This window comes from Prosopis cineraria, unplaced genomic scaffold, assembly GCF_029017545.1.
Source record: "Prosopis cineraria cultivar Desert tree isolate PC_DT_omini unplaced genomic scaffold, ASM2901754v1 PC15, whole genome shotgun sequence".
NCBI classification, from domain to species: Eukaryota; Viridiplantae; Streptophyta; class Magnoliopsida; order Fabales; family Fabaceae; genus Prosopis; species Prosopis cineraria.
The window spans coordinates 6,013,828-6,037,345 of NW_026555346.1; the positions used below are offsets into that span (position 1 = coordinate 6,013,828).

At 34.8% G+C, this 23,518-nt stretch overlaps 2 protein-coding genes across 7 annotated transcripts; one reads left to right on the top strand and one right to left on the bottom strand.

Annotated features, from left to right (window-relative positions):
• Window positions 1-35: 35 nt before the first annotated feature.
• Window positions 36-9,923, bottom strand: LOC129294611 (E3 ubiquitin-protein ligase At1g63170-like). 6 transcript variants are annotated; one of them, XM_054933033.1, is made up of 6 exons: window positions 9,244-9,921; window positions 8,986-9,141; window positions 8,266-8,893; window positions 1,199-1,327; window positions 836-1,121; window positions 36-516 (listed from the first exon to the last, which is right to left on the bottom strand). In XM_054933033.1, exons 3-6 carry the CDS (start codon window positions 8,865-8,867, stop codon window positions 283-285), a joined length of 1,251 nt encoding a protein of 416 aa, XP_054789008.1. In that variant the 5' UTR covers window positions 8,868-8,893; window positions 8,986-9,141; window positions 9,244-9,921; the 3' UTR covers window positions 36-282. The 6 variants fall into 6 exon arrangements, with proteins under 6 accessions (XP_054789008.1, XP_054789005.1, XP_054789006.1 ...); XM_054933030.1 differs by having other exon boundaries at window positions 8,266-9,141; window positions 9,734-9,922; XM_054933031.1 differs by having other exon boundaries at window positions 8,266-9,141; window positions 9,712-9,922.
• Window positions 9,924-19,329: 9,406 nt separating this feature from the next.
• Window positions 19,330-22,868, top strand: LOC129294742 (serine/threonine protein phosphatase 2A 57 kDa regulatory subunit B' kappa isoform-like). The gene is made up of 2 exons (XM_054933213.1): window positions 19,330-21,082; window positions 22,194-22,868. Exons 1-2 carry the CDS (start codon window positions 19,925-19,927, stop codon window positions 22,536-22,538), a joined length of 1,503 nt encoding a protein of 500 aa, XP_054789188.1. The 5' UTR covers window positions 19,330-19,924; the 3' UTR covers window positions 22,539-22,868.
• The last annotated feature ends 650 nt before the right edge of the window (window positions 22,869-23,518 follow it).

Below are 23,518 nucleotides of genomic sequence, written 5' to 3' on the forward strand. Positions count from 1 at the left end.
GCCTATCTTTTTTTAAAACTATTTGCCATCTACAATGTTGGAACACAATTTTACTCAAGTCAAGAGACATTGATGCACACCACAGCCAGTACGAGGCCGGGCCCTGAACAACCAGCTGCATCAAAAGAGGACTATTGAATGCAATTGTCAACATCAAGATAGGAAAATATCATCAAAAATGAAATGGAATGGATAAACTGAGAGTTAACCATCCATCTAAGCCAAAAAAAATTTTAAAAAAAAACCTTTACAGAACCTATACTACCTACGTATATAAGGAAATTATACTATGCTATTGATTGGACTAACTCCAACTCTGCTCTCACCCCTTTGTTGGTTGGTACCTTCACCAGAGACTGATCCTACTAGGTTCCCACCAACCTCACCTTTACAAAGAGGGCATAGTGCATTAATCTTCAGCCACTTGTCTACACATTCTTTGTGAAGAAGATGGGAACATGGCAACTCTCTCAGCTCATCGTTGTTTTCATACTTTGCCAGGCAGATGCAGCAAACCTGAAGAAAACCACAGAAAAGTACAGAACCAGAGTCAAGACCAGCAGGACAAAACGCCTGAATCTTTTCTTTTCTTTTTTTTTTTGGGTCGACAAAACCCTTGAACAAAAAGAAAAAAAATTGAAGTCCAGGGTTATGAGAGAGGTAAACTGGATTGCAGGATCTCCTGACACTATCAAAATGAGGGATTTGTGATGGTAAGTTGATCATTAGCCATGAAGTAAAAAATATAATCACTTTCATTTTAACAAGTAATCATGAAATGGAACAAGCACAAAATAGGTATTCTGTCTACCACCCGATCAGATTGGCTACTTACTGCATCTTCTCCAGAGATCACACGCTCCTTTTCCGTTCCAGCAGCCACAATTCCACCTTCAAACACATTTGAGTTGCTTTCGTCAATGTTTTTACGTTTCTTCACCTTGAACTTGTATGTTGGCAGGGCATTAATAGATTCAGAGGTTGCCCCTCTTGTTTGTGTCAGATCCTCTCTAACTCCGAGGATGGAAATTATACAAGGCAGACAACAGCAGATTGTTGCACATAGAATGAATGGCATAGCATAGCCAATACAGCTGAATGTCAGAAACACAATGCATAACCTGCAAAGCAAAAGCAAGCAGACAGATTCAGATTCTATGATAAAGCACCAGGTTTAATATCTCCTCCATGGTAGTACCTATACATATTAGGAGCATCATTAGCAGAAGAGTTCCCCCCAAAGATCCATACATTGCCAATGACGAACCATACAGCAAAAAAGCAATCTAAGGCCATTTTGAAATATTCCACTAGCGACTTCAGTCTGCTGAGCAAGTAACACCAAGTAGTTAGGCACTTAGCAGCTTCGTAAACTGCCAAGCTTTATATGTTGAAATCACATTGAAAAGTAAATCAAGATCTCAAAATTGAATGATCGTAATTTTACTAAATGGGCCACAAACTGCCAAGCTTTATATGTTGAAATCAGATTGCATGTTCAAATTATGGTTACAAAAGGGATCATAATATAAACCACACCCATCAAGTTAGTAAATTACACATGTACTTCACAAATTATTTAGGATCTGAAAAGTACTATTACACAAAGTATCATGAGATAGAGACATGTTATCTGGCAAGCACATATGCAACATCACCAAGCCCTAATACCAAAACAAGCTGCCAAGAAAACTTATTCAAGAGTAGCAAGTGGCTTAACTCATCTATAACTGTTATTTTGAGCTTTCAGCCTTCTTCCAGTTTAACGGGAATGGAGAAGGAATATACCATTGCAAGATGGTTTTCCTCATGTAACAGGGATTGTCAGTGTCAGCCAATCATACATATTACCAACTGCTGCAGTAGGTACTTCTGTTTTGTCCACAATATTGGCAATTGCATGAGGCTAAAAACTTCTTAATTAAGACCTCTGTCTGTGCGGAGTTGTGAATCTGGTGATGTTTGTTCTATGATGCACAGACAATAACATGGCTACAGACAGACACGTTGCCTTGTCAAACTGCTAAAGAATAAAGAACATGACACGACATACACATACATATTAAACATTACATTATCGCTTGATGAATTTAAAGAAAAACAAGAGCGGCATTTTATGAGATTTTAAGTACTCCCTTCATTAAAAAATGTAAGACATTTTTAACTCAATCTCACCCCCAATAAAGTAATTACTTCTTATCAAACTAATCCTATCTTTTCATATTTACCCTTATTTAATAAAGAATTCACCTTAAAATAAATATAAAGTGATTTATTTAATAGGAGCACTTTTGAAAAAAAAGTAATAATTACATATTAAAATACTAAAAATGTCTTACATTTTTTAACATTCAACCCCTCAAAAAATATCTTACATTTTTTAAACAATTTTTTTTGGTAGATCAAGTCTTCTAAATCAAGAGCTGTTAATTTACTCTATTTAAATTATTCATGCACAGACAGGAAAAGGGAAAAGAAAAAGAAAAAGAAAGAAAGCTACATTGTATACAGACATGTGTTAAGTCTTAATAACAAAATAGGAAAGTTAATCCTTATCTAAATCTGAACAAGGATCTCATTCAAATTAGATAAAGCCAATAGGGAGAATCTCCAAATAAAGAGTCAGAAATCATCCATATCCATTCCTCAATTAACTTACAATTAAATAACACACCATGAAGTGGCAGTTACAACCGTGACTTGACAGCACACACAAAACTGACATCCTAAAACTTGACAACTCAGCATTCTTAAGATAAGAAACATAAACTGCAATATTAAAATACTGACAACACATAAGAAGTAGTTATTCAGCATGAATAACTCCCTTATCAACTAACTTCCTTGCTGTATTTTGACTTAAATCCTCCTTCCGTCATTTATATACCAATAATGGACTTCTATCAGTATCCCCCCCTTTAAAAACAGCCTTGTCCTCAAGGCTGAAATCAGGAAATTGGTCCCGAATCAGGTCATATTCCTCCTAAGTTGATTCATCTTGGGGACAGCCAAGCCAAGAAACAAGTATTTCAAGGATGTTGGAGCTGCCTCATGAAATCCAGCGATGAGAAAGGACACTATGAGGTTGTAACTGAAGCTCCCAAGTGTCTGAAAGTGGTAGAGGAGGTGGTGTGGAAGGAGAAGGAGTGCCATGAGCAAGGCGCAGCATTGAGACATGAAAAATTGGATGAATTTTGGCATCAGGAGGTAGGAGCAACTCAAAAGCAACAGGTCCCACCTTACGAACAATCTGGTATGGGCCAAAGAAGCGAGGAGACAGCTTCTCATACTTTGTCTTTGCTAAACTGAATTGACAATAAGGCTGGATTCTTAGATAAACCAAGTCCCCATCCTTGAAGCAAATATCACGTCTATGAGCATTAGCTTGAGCTTTCATTCTAGATTGAGCTTTAAAGAGGTTGTCCGAATAATCTGCAACATGGCATCTCGTTCCAAAAGTTGAGTTTCTAAGTCAACAACTTTGGTTTCACCAAACACATAGGGAGAACAGGTGGAGGGGAATGACTATAGACAATCTCAAATGGAGTGAAGCCTGTAGCAGAATGAAAGCTGGTATTGAAAGAGTACTTGGGAGATACTTACTCCATAATTTCGGTTGTTCATGTGCAAAACAACATAAATAGGCTTCGACACAATGATTGACCACCTCTGTTTGTCCATCACTTTGTGGGTGATAAGCTGTACTCATCCAGAGTTGAGTGTGACTAAGACGGAAGAGTTCTTGCCAAAAAGTACTTAGGAAGGCTGGATCTCGATTTGAAATGATGGAAGTAGGGACACCATGAAGTCGGACTACTTCACAACTAAAAACGGCAGTGACGGACTTGGCAGTGTAAAAGGATGAGAGAGGCCAATAAGATGAATGTATTTGCTAAAACAGTCAACCACAACAAATATGGTATCTATTCCACATGACTTAGGTAATCCGGCAATAAAGTCCATGAAAATATCTTCCCAAATACGATGTAGTGGAGGAATAGGCTGAAGTAATCCTGCTAGAAATAAAGTCTGATATTTTGAAATTTGGTACTCACGACAATCTTGAACATGCAGCTTGACATCTCGCTTTATATGAGGCCAAAAGAAATGAGTTTGTAATCGTTTGAGAGTACAAAGGTATCCTCCATGCCCTCCAAAAAGAGATGAATAAGCATTTGCCATCAACTTGGATTTTAGAGTAGGATGATCAGGAATGACTAAACGCCCATCATAAAACAACTTCCCATTGACCAAAGCATAATGTTGAATAGCAGTAGGATCTTGAAGAAGGGAATTCTTAATGTGTTGAGTTGAAGGATCTTGATCAATCCATGCTTCTACGCCATCAAAATCTGTACTATGTGGAATAGCAAGAGCCATGAAATCAGCATGTTGAGGTCGGTGTGAAAGAGCATCAGCACCACTATTATTACAACCACTCTTATGTTTGATGGTAAAATCAAAGGGTAACAACTTCATTATAAGCCGTTGCTAATCTAGAGTTGAAAGTTGTTGATCTATTAGATATTGAAGACTATAATGGTCAGTATAGATGTCAAAATGGCGACCAAGGAGATAACAATGCCACTTTTGCAGAGCTAATACTAGAGCTAATAATTCTCTGTCATAAGCAGATTTGACACGATTAGAAAATGTAAATCCTTTACTAAAGTAGGCAACGAGATGAGTATCCTGGATAAGAATGGCACCAATGCCTAAAGATAAAGCATCACATTCTACGATGAAGGGCTTGTTGAAGTCTGGTAAATGGAGAACAGGTGCATTAATTAATGCATGTTTGAGTTTATGAAAAGATTGCTCTACCAAAGAAGACCAATGAAAAGCACCCTGTTTAGTGAGGTCATGTAACGGACGAGCATGTTGGCCATAATGACACACAAATCTTTTATAATAACCTATAAGACCAAGAAATCCCCACAATTCAGTAACATTAGTCGGATTAGGCCATTCCAACACAACTTGTATCTTGGAAGAATCCATAGCAACCTCTCCAGATGAGATGACATGCCTTAAAAAATCCATCTAAGGTAGATCAAAAGAGCATTTCTTCCCATGTGCAAAATAAGCATCCTGTTGTAGTCTTGAGAGGATTGTACGAACAGATGGTCAGCAATTGTGGGACTATAGACTAGCATATCATCAAAGAAGACAAGAATAAAATGCCTTAGATACAGTCGAAAAAGATCTTTCATAGCAGATTGAAAGGTAGCCGGAGCATTAGTAAGACCAAAAGACATGACTGTAAATTCATAATGTCTCGAATGAATCTGGAAAGTGGTTTTGTGAATGTCTTCAGGTTTAACTCTAATTTGATGATATCCGGAACACAATTCAATCTTTAAGAAGACAGTAGCCCTATGTAACTCATCAATGAGTTCATCAATATTGGGAATAGAGTATTTGTCAGGGATAGTTAGCTTATTTAATTCTCGATAGTCAATGCAGAATCTCCAAGAATCATCTTTCTTCTTGACCAATAATACAGGGCTTACAAATGGGCTTTCACTAGGTTGTATAAAACCCTTGGCTAATAAATCTGCCACCTAGCGTTCAATTTCATCCTTTTGGTAATGTGGGCATCTATATAGACGAACATTTGGCAGTGTAGCCTGAGGTTGCAAATTAATAGAATGGAACTTGTGCCGAAGAGAAGGAAGAGTCGAAGGAGTATCAAAAATAGAAACATACTCATCAAGAAGGTTTTGTAACAATTGTTAGAAGGCGTCTGGGTTTATAATAGGTTGTTAAGACATCGAACGCAAACTTGCTTCTGCTTGGTTGCCAATGCAGACTCCTTGGAGCTTGTACCTTTTGCCATTGACCCAAAAAACCATAAACATCAATTGCTAATTTGCTTGAACCGTATTCAAAGAAGATAACCACTTGATTCCCAATACTAGATCAACACCACTTAAAGAGAAGGGAAAAAATTCTTCAATAATTTCCAATGATTGAACTCGTAAGGTGACTTGAGGAGATATATTATTACAATAAATTATATGCCCATTGCCAATTTGAACTCCAAAAGAAGGAACCAGTTTAGTAGGAATCTACAAATTTTACACTAATGCAGAAGATATGAAGTTGTGGGTAGAACCACTATCAATCAAAATAAGCAATTTATGATGATTTAGGATGCCTTCCATCTTCATAGTAGTACTCGCAGGGCGTCCTAAGATAGCATGAAGCGATATCTCTGCATGCACTTCTTATTCGCCCTCTAAGTTCAGTTCTTTAGACCTCTCTGCTTTTACATCGGGTTCTTTAGTAATCTCCATGAGAGTCAAATTAGCATTTTTGCAGCGATGGCCTGGAATAAATTTATCACCGCAACGGAAATAGAGTCCCTTATCTCGTCTTAACTGTTTTTCTGCATCCTAGTTCGTGTTTGCGCGCTGTGAAAAAGTGGAGGAATTGGCCGAAGATTGCACTGCTGCTGTACCTGTCGTGAGAGTGTCTTTTAAAGGCCACGTGGTTGCTGCATGCATGCAACTGCCCTAGGAAGTTCCATAAGTCTTGGGAATTTTTGCATATTGTAATTTGGACTCATATTCTAAAGCTAAACTCAAGGCCTTGTAAACAGATCTGGGCTTTTGAATTCTGACATCAACCTGTAATTCTTCTTTAAGCCCATTAAGAAAAACACCCAACAAACAATGTTCTAGCCAATTTTTTACTCTAGGAGATCTCTTTGCAAATTCCAACCGATACTCTTGTATTGTTCCAGATTGCTTAATTCCACACCAGAATTCATCAGGGTTCTGAAATTCTGCAGAACCGAAATTCTCCTGAAGAGTGCACACGAGATCTTCCCAATAAATTATTGAGCGTTCAGAAGTTAACAAAAGATCTAATGCGTCGCCTTCTAAGTACATGGCCGCAACATCAACCTTCACATCCTCGGGAGTTTGGTAGTGTCTGAAATACTTTTCTGTTTTAAGTATCCAGTCTCTAGGGTCACTTCCATCAAACTTTGGAAAATTAACTTTGGTATGTGGTCTCCTTGTGGTGTTTTGAAGCCACCAAGGTATGTTTCTCTTGTCTTCTTCATCTGCTGCAAAGTATGAGTTCTCGAGTTGTTTGCCTTTGTTTTGAGAAGATTGCCCAGTATCATCTAAGATATGTTGCTGCTGTAATTTTACTGCTGCTATTCCGGTAGAAATCTCCTCCACCACATTCAAACGAGAAGTTGATTTACTTGCTAGACTATAGATTCTAATAAATTAGAGGTTGCTGGAGGGGCAGTGAGATCGATAGAACTGTTTCTAGTACTCACCATCCTCGGGAAAACCAGGCTCGGATACCAAAATGTTAAGTCTTAATAACAAAATAGGGAAGTTAATCTTTATCTAAATCTGGACAAAGATCTTGTTCAAATAAGATAAAGCTAATAGGGAGAATCTCCAAATAAAGAGTCAGAAATCATCCATATCCATTCCTCAATTAACTTACAATTAAATAACACCATGAAGTGGCAGTTACAACCGTAACTTGACAGCACACACAAACTGACATCCTAAAACTTGACAACTCAGCATTCTTAAGATAAGAAACATAAACTGCAATATTAAAATACTGACAGCACATAAGAAGTAGTTATTCAGCATGAATAACTCCCTTATCAACTAACTTCCTTGCGTCTTTTATATACCAAATCTCGTGCGTGCGTGGGGGTGTGTGTGTGTGTGTGTGTGTTATCACAAGAATGTCTATGTCAAGCTCGTTATAAAATTTCCAAATATCTGATTTCTGCCTATGAAGGGGCCAACACCAATCTTTGGGAAGAGGAAAATCTATTCCACATGTTACACTGACCACTGACCAGTGATTACCATATTTGATGACCATGAGATGGTATTGATCAACTGATCTGGAAAGGTCAAGCACAACCACGGTCATTTACAACTCAAGGTGATATCATAAATGACAGAGCAATCAGAAACATCAAAAACTTGTGAGAAAAAGAGATTATCAAAAGGTTGTGATGAAGTGAAACAAAAAACCGGAGGAAAAAAAAACTCCACTGCCCTTGGCATCATTCGTTCAGCTTAGAACTTCCAAATTAAGAGCAAGAATCACTAAAAAAGAGCAGCTAATTATGTCTTCATGCAAGATATTAGGTGGCATCAAATATCCTGCACATAATTTTAAACAGACCCAAGGGGTGTGATTCCATCATAATGAAAAAAATAATTATTATTAATTAAAACACACTTAGTTAACCACAATGTAATAAACCAATACCTTGGATTCATCATTACTGGAACCTGACTGCTTCTAGAGGATGAAACAATAACCTGATCGTCTTCTCCCCCATTAGTTCTTGAAACAGAAAGAAGTGTCCTAGAAGAAACATTAACTCGAGGGGAAGTTTGACGTGGCTGAGATGAATTTTGCTCTCTACTGTGGTTATGATGATAATACCTCCAACCAAGGAAGGGGATTGTAGCAACACATCCAGATGCATAACCAATAATCCAAGCAAACAATGGAGTGTGTGGATGCTCTTGCCTCGACAAAGACAAAACAATAATAGATGCAACAATCTGGCTCACTATGAGGACTAGCTCAATAGATATCCATAACCCTGAATTCAATGGACTCCTGTGCCGACGGGTATCCCCTCGTCTTAACACTGAAGAATTCCTAGAATTTGTACCATTAGATGCAACAGAAACTGAAGGCAGAGAAGCAGGTATTCTTACACTGCTAACTCTGTCTTCACGGCGCGATGTACCAACGCCATTTAAATTTCTATCATGTGGCGAGGTAGATGTGGAGGCTTCACTACTCCCAGCTATGTCAATAATGAACTGAGTGCCGTTCAAGGGCCCAGAATGCTCCATCAACAATGGGCAAGCGTCGTATAAACCTTCAAGATATAGTTTAGGTGAGGGAACGTTCATCTAAGTCCACCAACACAACTCACCACCAAAGAAGCATAAAATTACAGAAGAAGTATGCCATCTATAAATACACCTCGTCTTCTGAACTTAGTGAAAGCAAATGCTGCTTCTTCAGCTCAGGTATATCAGCTTGCGCAAATAAAAATTCTACTTAGCTGTTAGTATACGACTTAATTCACGAGATGCCACCGATGAAGTTCACAAGTATCCCCGTCTGCAAGGAAGAAACAAAATAAAAAATTGCTTGTCTGGAAAATTATCACATTAATGAAGATATAATTCCCCGCCCCCACAGAAAGAAAGAAAGCGAGCGCACCTAGAGCATCATATCTTTATTCCATTCATGTTGCAGCTTTAGATACATTAAAGACTGATCGAGCACAATTGGGTAGATTTTACGTATTGAACATGTTGAACGAAAAACACGACTAACAGAGACGAAAGTAATTCTTGCGGACTCTCAGGCACTAGACATTCAGTTTACCCTAGGATCAATCATCTACTACTCTTTTGACTCCAAATTTCTCTTCACAAAGAAATCAAATTAATGAATTCAAGGTAACGCCCGATATATCGGTGGATAAATGACGTCAATTCTGTTCTTCCACCAAAGTAAACACATGAAAGAAAGAAGACCAAAGAATCCACGCGTTGACTCATTCAAAAAAGATCCCACACTGAAAGACTTCCAAACTCCACGGCAAGATTAACAAAATCAAAATCCACTAAAGACGCCAAACGCGCAAAAATCTCGATTGAAATGAGAAATGGGAAGCAACTAAACCAGAATAGAAGCAGAAAGAAACCGGATTGGAGCTGCGGCTAAGCTCAACGACGGAAAGGATGGAACAACGCCGTGGAGATGACGGTGATCTTGGCTTGGTTCGGATAGGAGTATCGTAAGTGGCTTGACGTTGTGGGATGGGGCCCACTTCGGTGACGGAGGGAAAGGGGAATGGCGTCAAACCGCTTAAAATCTCGGTCCCACCTTCTCTGCTTTGCAGGGTCGCCTGAGAATATCTTTTGCTCTCTCTCGTTATTTTATGCTCTGACCTTTTTGCCCTCGTTAGTCTTCACCTCGGTGCACCACCGTCGCTGTGAGTTGCGCGGATTAGGGTCGGTTTCATCGCCAAGTGTCGTTTTCTGAGGCTAAAATAGGAAAACAATGAACATTTCAAGAAAGAGTGAGTGCGCCGAACACATTTTAGTCATCAGATTTAGTTATCGTGCAATTCACGGAAATATTTTAATATTTAAAAGACAAAATCAGAGTAAAAATATTAAACTAAATAATAATTTAAAGGATGAATATGCTTCTCCGCACTTGTACTCTTCATTTGATTAATATGTTGTTTGCTTTGAAATTGGATTAAAAAATACAAGGAACAAATTAATTTATTCAGAATTCTATGTAAATTAAATTATGAACAATAAAAATTCTAATGAGCTGCAAACCTATATTTTTTACATCATATTTGTAATTTTATTGTTGGTCTGTATATATTATTTTTACCATAAATCTCATATCTATTACTTATTTTTACTATGAGTCTCATACTTATTTTTTATTTTGACACCATGTGATCTTTTAATATGCGTGTGTGTAAAATAAATATCATAATAAATTAAAAATTTGTCACCGACGACTCAGAGGACGCCTATCAATTATACTGCCAACAAAATAAATGAATAAATGACTCTGCAGTCTGCATCGCCCAACTTGTGAGGCGAATCTAGCAACTTGTTTAAATGGGGGGAGAGGGAATCATATAATCTTCGGGTAAACGAGAAAATTATTTATAATAAGCGGAGAATGTTCCTATAGCCACTAATAATTAATCAATTAAAATAACGAGCAAAATTATTGTATCTGTATGAATAATGAAATGTTTAGAAGTATGCTATTCTTCCTAGATCAGATGTCCATTTCATTGAACTCATAACTTTCAACTCAATGCATACAAAATAAAATAAGTAGTACTAATTTCTGAAAGTATGTATGAAAAAAATTTGGGAGAGGATAACTTTTTATATGGTGCTCATATTTTTTGAAAAATTAATTTTATGACTGTTGACAATAGAGATATCTTAGACAAAAGAAAAAAAAAACAAGTAATACTATTTCAAATAAGTTTAATGTGAACTATCTTCATTTATTTATAAAAAAAAAAATTAATCATTTAATCCTTATAATTTTAACTTAATTATAATTAAATCTCTCAATTTTAATTCATTATAATTCAATTTTTAAAGTTTTAACTCAGTTATAAATCAATTCTTAAAATTTTAGCCTTTTAAATAATAGCCCCTATATTTTAAAAAGTAAAATTATAAAGATTAAAAATATTTTAAATTTTTAATATTTGTAATAATATTTATAAATATTAAAGAGGTTTAATAATTTAAATTATTAATAATAAATTTTAAAATATTTTTAATTTTTATAATTTTATTTTTAAAAATATAAAAATCAATGTTTAAAAGATTAAAATTTTAAAAACTAAATTATAAGAGATAGAATTTAAAAATTAATTTATAATAAAGTTAAAAATTTAAAATTAAATTATAAAAAATAAAAAGTGAGAGATTGAATTATAATTTAATTAAAATTATAAAAATTAAATAATTAATTTAAAAAAAAAGAGAGAAGGGGGAAAAAAAATTCTGCCAAAGGAGGGGCTGCCGTGACCTGAAATGACACGTAGAAGTGGTACACAAAGCAATTAATAACAAGCATGCACATGGAACAATAAAGAATGGCTGAGCGTGAATAATGAATAATGAATAATATAATATAATATAATATAATATAGAAAGAATGATAAAAAAAACAAAATAACACTTATATATTTAAATTTATATATTTAATATATTTATATATAATTAAATTATAATAAGTGAATCTTGATATGTTAATAAAATTAACAGTAATAATTTATTATAAAATAAATAATTTATACAAAATATACATATTTTGATTTATTTAAAAATAAGTATATTAAATATATAAAGTTAAGTATACAAATTTAAAAAAAACTTCCAAAACATATAAATATTAAATAAGTATTATAAAATATGATAATTATTTTTTAGTATCTAGAGACCTATCTGTCAATTAATTTTAATGTGACAAATTCATTTTATCTCTAAAACAAAATATTGAAGCCCTTTATTTTCCCATGATCCTCTGTTCTCTATTATTTTCTTGGACAAAATCATCCTTTCACCATTTTTTTCACCACACGACCACCACTAAATTCCAAACTCACCCCTAGCCAATATCCATGTCTACGTTGTCCTTGCTGCCCAATCCATCGCTTTCTTTGACACTTACCACAATTTTTACTCTAGTAACAGTTTAAATTGTTACAAATGTTGTTAGTGGCGGTTTTGCAAACCGTTATTATATCAAACATAGTGAGGTGTACAATAACCATTTTTCAAACCATTATCAATGTAATTAGAACGCTACAAATTTGAGTAGCAGTTCAACTCCCACACCATAATAAAATCTACGATAAAATTTTGTTTATTGGTTTGAAAATTTTGGCTCGAACTTGGTAGTAGTTCATAGATTCATTAAGATATGTGAAAATTTTAAAAATTCTACCAATGTTGGTAGCAGTTCATTAATGACTGCCATTTTTAAAATTTTAAATACCTTTATCGACGTGATCCCAAAATCATACCCCAAACCTTGCTAAGATGATTTAAAAGGTTATTAGCAAGTAAGGGTCCGGCTCGATCGATGCCTGAGACTCCCAAATCTCATGTTGCTTCTCTGGTATCCTATCTTGTCAATTTAAACTTTAAATTAATTAAACTTAAACTATTAAATTAAATAATATAAAATTATTTAATCAAATTAAACTTTTCAATTAAATGATATAAAATAATATTTTAATACTTGCAATCAACCTCTGAACCTCTGCAATACGAGGACTCCCATCTCTATGTACTTGTGTCTCCACACAGAGGTCACCTGTGTCAACATTTTTCCCTATCACGGCAGTCTATTGTTTCTATAATATTCAATTCAAACAATTAAAATAATAAAAATTAAAATTAAAATTTAATTTAATTTAATTTAATTTAATTAATTGAATTTACCATATCATCTAGCGAATGGCGAATCCCTTCGATCCACTGGGACAGTGAATTGGCTATTGGCTCTTGCTGTTCCTAACCTTGCTAGAGACTTCATGTTATAAATAAAATATATTTAAAATAAAATTTAATAAACAAAATCAATTTACATTTAAATAAAACAACATTTATTAATAAACAAAATTAATTACCTACTAAGCAAGAGTATATTGCCACCTAAATTTATCCCGATCATCAGGATTCATTTTGAGAGGGGCCATTTGCCGCTGCCTCTTCTATCAACCTTGTCTCATCCTCATCGTATTTATAGAACAAGCTATTCTTTCTATTCTTCTACCCCATCTTTAAAAGTCAGTATGACTTCTGATCGTTTATCACTCTAAATTTTTGTTGCATAAATAATAACAAACAATTAATATGACAACAATTAAATAGATTCAATATTTAGTTAATTAAACAAATACAATAAATCAATAAAATTTAAAATTTAAATACAATTATAAATAAATATTATTAATAAACATAAATGTAAATAAATACGTTAATATAGCTGAGTAAAATTAAATAGAATATTAAATAAATATAAGTATCTTCACAATTTGTCCCAAGTCTCCTGTTTTGCTTACTGCTGCCTAACCTTCCTCCAAGTAGGCTAATTAATGAAAAAACATTATATTTTTCTCAAGTCTCATCAAGAAATATTGTATAGTTGTCTTGACTGAGAGGCAAGTTGCCCAGTTGGGTTGTACCTCATCAACACACGATGACCTTCAAGTAGGGTACAAGGTTCTCACTCTTACAATATAGGTATTGCCATTGGGCTATGAAATATTGAAATTAAATATTTAATTTAAAATAAATAAATAAATAATTAATTACCTCGTGTCATGACCTAAAGCCCTTCCTTCGTGTGTTGGTATGGCTATTAGTCTCAGGAGACTCATATATCTCTTAGTCTAGAAATTCCTCGATCATCTAGACAGGGATTTCAAGGAACTTCTACCCCTCAAGGTTTTTAGCTTTAAAATCACCCTCCTATCGTGACTATTCCTCCGAGTCATTGTTGTCAAATATGTTATCCAAGTTGAACACTAGCAAGAGGAAGGAAGGCATCCCAAAAAATATTCTGAACTGGCACACACAAGAGATCTTGGAAGCACAATGAGAGAAAATTTTATCAAATGTGAAAAATGAGAAAGGTAAAGGTTTATATAGATGTAACAGTTGTAGTGGTTCTCACCAATTTAGTAGTAGTTTGACTAAAAACCACCACCTAAACCATAACGAGCCTCAACGTCTGATTAAAACTATCATTAATATGCTTTCAAAGTGATAGTAATTTGGTACCAAACTATTACGGCATTGACCATTCAGTACTCGAGGCAAGTTGGTAGCAATTTAGGTCTAAGATCACTATAAAATTTGTAGCAATTTCACTACTAAAACCAATACCAACCTTTCACATAAAGATAGAAATACGAACGGGCTAGACCCTTTAAGACCTAACCCTTATAGGCCTAACTCTTAAGCCTTGAAGCCTATTTTTCTAAATTTTGATTGAATTTTGAGGCCCAACTCTCATTGAAAAAGCTTGAGGCTAAGTCCAAAAGCCCAGTTTAAAAAATAAAAAAAATTAATAATACAATTTAATGTTTTTCTTTTAAAAAATAATTAAATTCAACATTATAATTTTACTCTAAAATTCAATATAAACTAAATCAAGGTATCACATTATATAAAAAATAAATAAAAAATTTAAAAGCTTCAATACATGTTAGTTGATGTCATCGTAATTCACAATAAGTTTCAAAAAACAAAACAGTTGAGGCATATTGATATAATCATCACAAAATGAGATGAGGGATCAAGATCTCCAAATCAAATTGAAATCTTAAATACGAGCATCGAATTGAAATCTCGAACGTCAATGGCTTAAAGAAAAATCTATGCTAGGAGGAGAATTACTTAAAAGTAAGAGAGCCAAAAAGCCAAAGCAACAAAATGTCGAGAGAGAGACATCGAGTCGAGAGATGTTGAGTCAAGAGACAAGAGGGAGAGGTGAGTCGAGAGACAAAGAGATATAGAAGGCAAGCAGAGCAATGAGAGGGAAATGGCTAGAGGGGAGACAACTAGGGGAAAGAAGAGGATGAGAAAGAGAAATTGAATTGAGAGAGGAGGAGAGCTAGAGAACTTGGAATGATTAAATGTTTAAAGTTTTTTTTTTTTCATTTTTCAAGCGATGCATTTAAAGGTAGAAAGGATGAAAAAAAAAAAATAAAACATGTCTTAAAGGCTTGGGTCCTTTTTTCAAGACTTATCGGGGCCAGGCCTAAAAACTCAATTACCATAAAAACCTCATATTTTATCAAGCATGAACTTTTATTTAAACAAAGTTTCTTAATCGACTCTTATTCCAGATTCTACTTTTGCTAGTAGCAATTTTGGAAAATCTCTACAATATTGTAGTGGTTTGTAGCCGGTAAGTTGCTATTGTAACTACTACTATGATTCCTATTAAAAGACGAGAGCCAAATTGTTACGATATTATAGCGGTTTAAGTCAAAACTGCTGCAAAATAATCTTTTTTTTTTCTGTAGTGATTGCATGTATATGCTTTAATGTGTCATCTCGTTGACAAAAGTTGATGGCAACGAGTTAAGTATCGATTACAATCCACAATCCAAATATTCTCACTCCCATAAATCAAATCCATTGAAATATTCCAATCCAAAGACATAATCACGTATTATTAAAAAAAATCTATAATTTACAAAATGCAATAAATTTTGAATCAGAAACAATATGTCCAGGATTTAAAAGTATAGAGACATTAACGAAACAAATTTCAATAGATCTACAATGGATAAAGAAAAAGATATGAAAGTCAATGACGGTGAAGGAACTGTGAAGAAAGAATGGTGACAATAGCATGCGAACAACGATGAAGATGTGAACAACTGAATGTCGACAAAGGCAGGGACTTGCAAATCAACATCGTTTGTGTTCCTCACAATGTTCTCTGAACACATCAGGATGATAAGCACACATCTCCCTTTTGCATCCTCACTGGGAGTCTTACTTCAATCAAGCCCTACGAATCTCTTCAATATCCCCGTTCATGTAAAGCTTCATTGAGATCCTTAAGCATGACAAATGAACGCACAACAGATGGAAGTGTATGGCCGGACGTGATGCCACCAAAGGTGAAGATGGAGGATTTTCTGATAGGGTTGCAATTTTGAGTATTGACGTGGAAGCATGTGAGGCAGGTGGTAAGTGACTAGAAACCTTGGTTAAAATTCAAGCTTCCATGCATGTGTAGGTACACGGGCAACAACGAAAATGGAGAATGAAAGGGCAAATGTGTCATTCACAAAAAAATTAAAATGTCAAGCAAGTTCCTAAAAACTATAAAATAATATCGTATTTCACGATACCTATTTATCATTGATACATTTCAAAAATATTTTAATTGTCATTTTCCCTGTTATATAAAAGGAAGTTAAAAAAATGGGAATCTATGAATCATAGAGTAGTTGGGAACGTATGATACCAAACTTGTGAAACTCAACAATTCATTAAGAATCTTTCGGCAAAAAAAATAAAATAAAGAACACAATTCATTAAGAATCCGATTTGTTGCAAGAGGATAAACTCTTGGGGGGCCGTGCGAAGCTGTACAAGAGCATAAGCTTGGGGAACCGGGTTGCAGAGGGAAAGATAGTTTTGAATTTTCGTCTACACACCACACAGTACTGCAGTGTTAATTTTTATTTTTTATTTTTTAAAAAAATTGTCAACTAAACGGTAAAGATTATAGAAAGTCATTGACAAACAAGTTTGATGTGGAACCTGAAAGGAAAATCCAGCTCCAGAACTTTAGAAGCATGCTCATGATTCCAGCTTTCGCAGACGATGAGTACTAATAGAAATGAAATCAAAGTGCAAAGGACGTGCCAAGTGAACAGGAAGGTTGGGCACGAATATGATTGAGGTGGCGGACATGCGTGGGATAAACGAGATCGATGGCCTTTTAATCTCCACGAGCGTAGTAGGGGTCATGAGTCCTCTAAAGAGGTGAGGTCATTAATTAAGGAAAAACTAACACGCTCTTAATCATTTGTTTCTCATCAAATATATCTTTTATAAATCATTTATTTTATAATAAATTATTATTATTATTATTATTATTATTATTATTATTATTGATTAAAAAAATATATTAAATATATAAATTAAGTATATAAATATTATCTGTTAATTATTTGATGCCACGCCTGAATCTGAAAACCGAAATTATGGGAGATTTTATGCAGAAAGGCCAGTCCAGCCTAGTCACACGGATATGAATCATCGAGTCTAGTCCTTTTCATTTACAGGTTTCACTGCAACCAATTATCAATGACGCGTGTGTGTCCTGTTTATTCATATACTGGCCTCTTTCTTTTCATCATTGATGCTCCCATTCATTGCTATCCGTCACAATCTGCATCATGGAAAGTGAAGAAATACGTTATTGATATTAAAAATTAGGCAACAGGATAAAAAAATTTGTAAAATAGTTAGTAAAGAGCACTCAATATTTAATAATGATAAAAAATATAAATATTTATAAAGTTATATGAGATGATATAAAAATAATCAAATCATTAATTTTAACTTAACATTATTAACTTTAAATATTAAATGCTAGTTGTGCACACTACAAGCCAATTTTTGTTAATATGAACTAGGGTGTGTTTGGATTTTAATTAAAAAAATTGATTAAGAAAAAATAATTATTAGAATGTGATGGTGTTTGGATAAATTTTTAAGAATTGATTATGATATTAATTTTTTAAAATGAAACAAATTTTAACTTATTTCAAATGGAGTTTGAAAAAATTAAGATATTTGAATAAAATTTTTTAAAACCATGATTTTGAACTTAAAATTGATTCTAAGAGGGTATCCAAACAGGCCCATAATAAAAGGGTAAAAATACACACGAAGTTATGGGCCGAGAGCAAAAATAGCTATAAAATTGGTACAAAAATGATTAATTCATCAAATCTTTTAAATATTTGATAGTTTAGCTTATACTTAAATAGAAGTTGATCATTTTTTTTGTTAATGTAGACAAAAATATTCCTATATAAATTTTTATGGAGGTTGATCGATTATCGTATGAGTACTCATAATGTTAATTTAGTAAGTATAATAATGACTAGTTCATTAAAATTCATGTCACATGATTTCTTTACATTGGCATGTATCTCATCTCCTTTCTCCCTTCTTCTCCATTCATTTTTTTATGCAAAACTTGAAATTCAACATAATAAAATAAGTTGTACATAATTAAAGATTGAGACTAAGTACACCTCTTATGGCACCCCACTTTAAAAATATTGTCACAACATTAAGCAATTTCATTCGTGATAGATTCAAAATTTTTAAATAATTTTCAATATTATTGTAACGAAATAAGTAATTTAATTTAATATTTTGTCAAAATAATATTTTCTCACATGATATTTATGCAATGATCAATTAACCTTCAAAAAATATTTTTACTCCTTTACCCTTAAAAAATTTATTAAAAATAGTTTATAAAATTTAGATTTTTATTATTTTTGATAAAATATATTCAAACAACTCATAAATAAAATTTAAGAAAATATTTCACATCATTTTTAAATCGAATTCAACAAAAAAGAATAATAAATTATTTTTAAATTAATATTATTTTTTATATTTATATTTATATTTATATTTATTTATAAGATGCTTTACTTTAAAATAAATATAAAATAACTTATTTATTATGAATACTTAAAAGTCCATAATTCTATTTTAAAAACGTATTACATTTTTAAAAATACGACCCTTTAAAAATAATTTTTTAAGTGAAGGAATACTCTTTTTAGACAATTAATCTGTAAAACTTAATTAAATTATTAATCATTTATAAAAAATGTACGTGTTGTATTTTAAATTGCACCATGTAAATGTTTATACCGGAAACTATCTCATTATTGAAAACTCCATGTAATATCTGCAATCGATAGGAGATGATAAAAAAAAATTATAAAATTAAAGGATACAATAATAGATTGAGATATTTTTCATTTTAAACTAAATCAAAGCTTTCCACCAGTTCTGCATCTGCACCCGAGGAGCGTAACCCAGTTGGTTCTGATTTTTTTTAAAAAAAAAACTTGATATATTACTCTCTCTCTCTTTCCTCTTTCCTCTTTCCTTTCCTTTTTTTTTTTTTGCCAGCTATTGATAATCGATATGTACTTGACATTTTGGTACTGGTTTATGTTGTTCGGTTTCCAGTTTCGGACCTGATCGGTCATTATCAACAGAAAGAAACAGCTCCGAGGTTCCATTATCAAAATCTTTAACAGTAGCTCCGTGATCCTCATCACCACTGAACTTCCCTCTTCTGATTTTTTGCCCTAAAACCTCATTTTCTCAACTCCACCACGCGTTTTGCTTCCCACCTTCCCTTTATTCGGGGGCCAAAGTTCGAAATGGTTACCAGGAGTAGGAGATTTAACTGTTGATCTTCGTTCTCACTTCCGAATTCCTCCTTTGGTTGCCATTGCTTGGCACCCAGAAGTCTCCAAGAATTTTTATTTTTTAATTTTAACCAACGCTTTGTGCAGCATCACCAATATTTCCCGAATCCCATCCATACAATGGTATGTGGATCTCATTTTCATGCAAGCGCTCCCTTTGTACTTGATTTTTCCTGCCTTCATGAGCGAGATCTAGGGTTAACATGCTGCCTCATGTTTTCGCTTTCCTGGCTTGTCTAGAATTTTCTCACTGTCGGCCAGATTGGTTCTTCATGGCCTCCATCTGAAGCTCCAGTAGTCTATTTGTATTAGCTTCTTTTCGCTATGCTCAAGCAATTCTTCAGCAAGCTTCCTCGGAAGTCATCCAAATCCGATGTGGAGGAGCCATATCGGGACTCAGTGGCCGCTTCGCCGCGCGTCACCGGGAGGGCTAATCGGCAGAACGGTGGGAGTTCTTCCACTCGATCCAATGCTGTGAAACGTACTTCTTCGTCGGCGGTTTTCCCCGCGAGCATCGTGTCTGGGATCGAACCCTTGGTGCCATTCAAAGATGTGCCAAATGCAGAGAAGATGAACCTATTTGTGAGTAAGTTGAGCCTTTGTTGCATGACTTTCGATTTCACTGACCCTGGCAAGAATGTCGTGGAAAAAGATGTCAAAAGGCGAACATTGCTCGAGCTCGTCGATTTTGTCGCTTCTGGGTCGACTAAATTCAGTGAACCTGCTATTGTTGCTATGAGTAGAATGTGTGCTATTAATCTCTTTAGGGCTTTCTCGCCACCGTATCGGTCTCATGGGAGTGGTGCTGGTGGCGAGAATGACGATGATGAACCAGTATTTGACCCTGCTTGGCCACATTTACAGCTTGTGTATGAATCGCTGCTTAGTTTTATTAATTCTCCGTGTCTTGATGCTAAGGTGGCGAAAAAGTATATTGATCATTCATTTATCTCGAGATTGCTTGAATTGTTTGATTCAGAGGATCCAAGAGAAAGAGACTGCTTGAAGACTATTCTGCACAGGGTTTATGGAAAGTTCATGGTGCATAGGCCCTATATTCGAAAATCTATTAACAACATATTTTACCGATTTGTGTATGAGTCTGAGAAGCACAATGGCATTGCTGAGTTATTGGAGATTTTTGGGAGCATAATTTGTGGGTTTGCCTTGCCTTTGAAAGAGGAGCACAAAATCTTTTTATGGAGAGTTTTGATCCCCTTGCACAAGCCAAAATCCATGGGTGCTTATTTCCAGCAATTGTCCAATTGCGTTATACAGTTCGTGGAGAAGGAGCCGAAGCTGGCCAGCACTGTTATAAGGGGTTTGTTAAAATATTGGCCAATAACAAATAGTCAGAAGGAGGTCATGTTCTTGGGCGAAATGGAAGAGATTTTGGAAGTAATCAACATGGTAGAGTTCCAGAGGGTTATGGTCCCATTGTTTTGGCGGATTGGTTGCTGCATTAACAGCTTACACTTTCAGGTAAATTGCCATACACTTCATTTGTTTGCCGAATTCTCGTATTAGCTTATTTCTGTTTGTTTGTCCACGTTGAATAAACTACATCGGTACTTCCAAGATTGATAATCTATTTTGCTATTATAGTTATGTTGTGGCATTACCATTTTGCTTTATTTGCAACCTTGGAGGTCCATGTCATCAAAATGCTTCTTTTTCAGTTGTTTTTCAAGTTTCTCTTAGCTCTTCTGTAGATTGGTTACTAATTTCTGATGTAGCATGTTTTGGGTTGATTGTCAGCTCTCTGCTATAGCAGGTAAATTGTTATTTCCTAGGTTATCGTGACAGTTATTGTAAGAGATTGAGAGTGATATAGGGTAGAAGATAATTAAGTTGTATGCCCCATTATAAAGTGAATTGTGATAATTATCATAATATTCTTGGGCCTCCCATTTCTGTCAAATATTTTTGTCTACCTGCAATGGCTGTGGTGTAAGTTAAATCACGTGTCACTGACTTGCTGATATATATAGAGTTATGGTGGCAATGATATGTTCTTAATTAGACTCGTAAACTTGGAAGCTGTGAATTGTAAAGGGGGAAGATGGAAACAGCAAGGAGTTTTGGTTTCTTTTCATCACTCACGTAATTTGACTCTGTTGGAATTAAGGTTTTCTCTTATCTTTTGAGAAATTCTCAACGAGAATAAAAAATTCAGGTTGAAAGGTTAACCCCATGTGGATAGGAGACTGAACGGCCATTGCTTGATAGTATTTTGTATTTTTGTTCAAGGTTCAAATTTGAAACATATCTCATAACCTTGTGTTGGGAAATTCTTCTGTGGAGGTGCTTTATTAGATTTTTGTGTACCTAGTAGTTTCTGAAGTAGTTTTCTTCTGGAAGTAGTTGTTAACGTTTGAACCCTTTCTTTTGGCCTGAACTTGTCCCTGCTTGCAACATTTATAATCGTAACTTGATTTCTTAAATGTTCTCTGTATTTAATGCGTTTATCACTTTTGCCCTATTGTGATTCTCTTTAAATTAGTTATTTTCATTCCATAGACATCCCTGCAATGTTCTCCCTTTTGCTGGTTGCCTGAATGGTCACAACTCTATTCAATTTGGATTGTTTCAGGTAGCTGAAAGGGCCCTTTTCTTATGGAACAATGATCATATTGTGAACTTGATTGCACATAACCGTCAGGTGATCCTGCCCATCATATTTCCAGCACTAGAGAGAAACTCTCAGAGCCACTGGAGCCAACCTGTGTTCAATTTAACCCTTAATATTAGAAAGATGTTCATAGAGATGGATGACAAGCTCTTTCTGTCGTGCCATTCTCACTTCAAGGAGGAAGCAGCCTTCCTAATCTCAGCGGCCGAGAAGCGAAAAGAAGCGTGGGAACAACTAGAGCAAGCAGCCAGTCTCCGGCCAGTGATCGGGAATACAGCTGTTTTAGTGTGTCCTTTGACAACCTAAGTTGCATGTTATATTTCCATGTTTTTTATTTTCCCTTTTTCCGCTGTTGTGGTGGAAATGGCCGTTAATGGGGGCGTTAAGGTATTTGTTTTAGGTGATATCTATATGCGGCTGCCAGCCTGATGTTGTATATCAGGGTTTTGATTGCGACTGTGTGGAATGCTAGTTAACTCATGTAAGGACCACGCAGCTGATCGAAACGATTTTCTGCATTATCTTATTAACAAACCAAAGTACTGTTCTTAGATAGGGTGTCTCCTAAACATGTGATTTGCAGAAGACAATGGGAAATAGTTATGTGGATATTTAAAGTAAAATATGTTTCAAGAATCTCCTCTTCCGGGTTTGCTTTCTTTCTCTCTCTCTCTTTTGGGTGGGGCTGCGGGGTGGGGAGAATTGAGGAGGACGAGTCATATCTATTTTATGACTATCTGGTCCTTTGGAATTGGAGCCATTTTGACACTACGATGCACTCATTTATGAAGACAAGGGAAAAAAAAGATCAGTTAATCATTGTAGAATCATGTTGGTCAAAAAAAAAAACAAACAATCATGGTAGAAACAGAAAATAACTCAAAACATGCCCCCAACACAACCCACAACCCCCCCTCCCCCAAAAAAAAAGAAGGAATTTGATAGAGACGAAAACTTTTGGGGGAGCCCTAGTACATTTGTAGGGTTGAGTTCCTGGCTTGGCTTCATGCTTCGAGGAACACGTCACAGGACGAAAAAATTTAGATAACTGAGTGTAATGGAATCCGGCAAGTCAAATGTGGGACACAAATAAGAGCACATATGGAGAATTTCAATAAAGATTCGTTCACCACGCTTGTTTAAATTTAAAACTCTTAAATTTTTAAAATTTTACTATAATTTAAAAATAGTACATTTGTAGGGTTGAGTTCCTAGCTTGGCTTCATGCTTCGAGGAACACGTCACAGGACGAAAAAATTTAGATAACTGAGTGTAATGGAATCCGG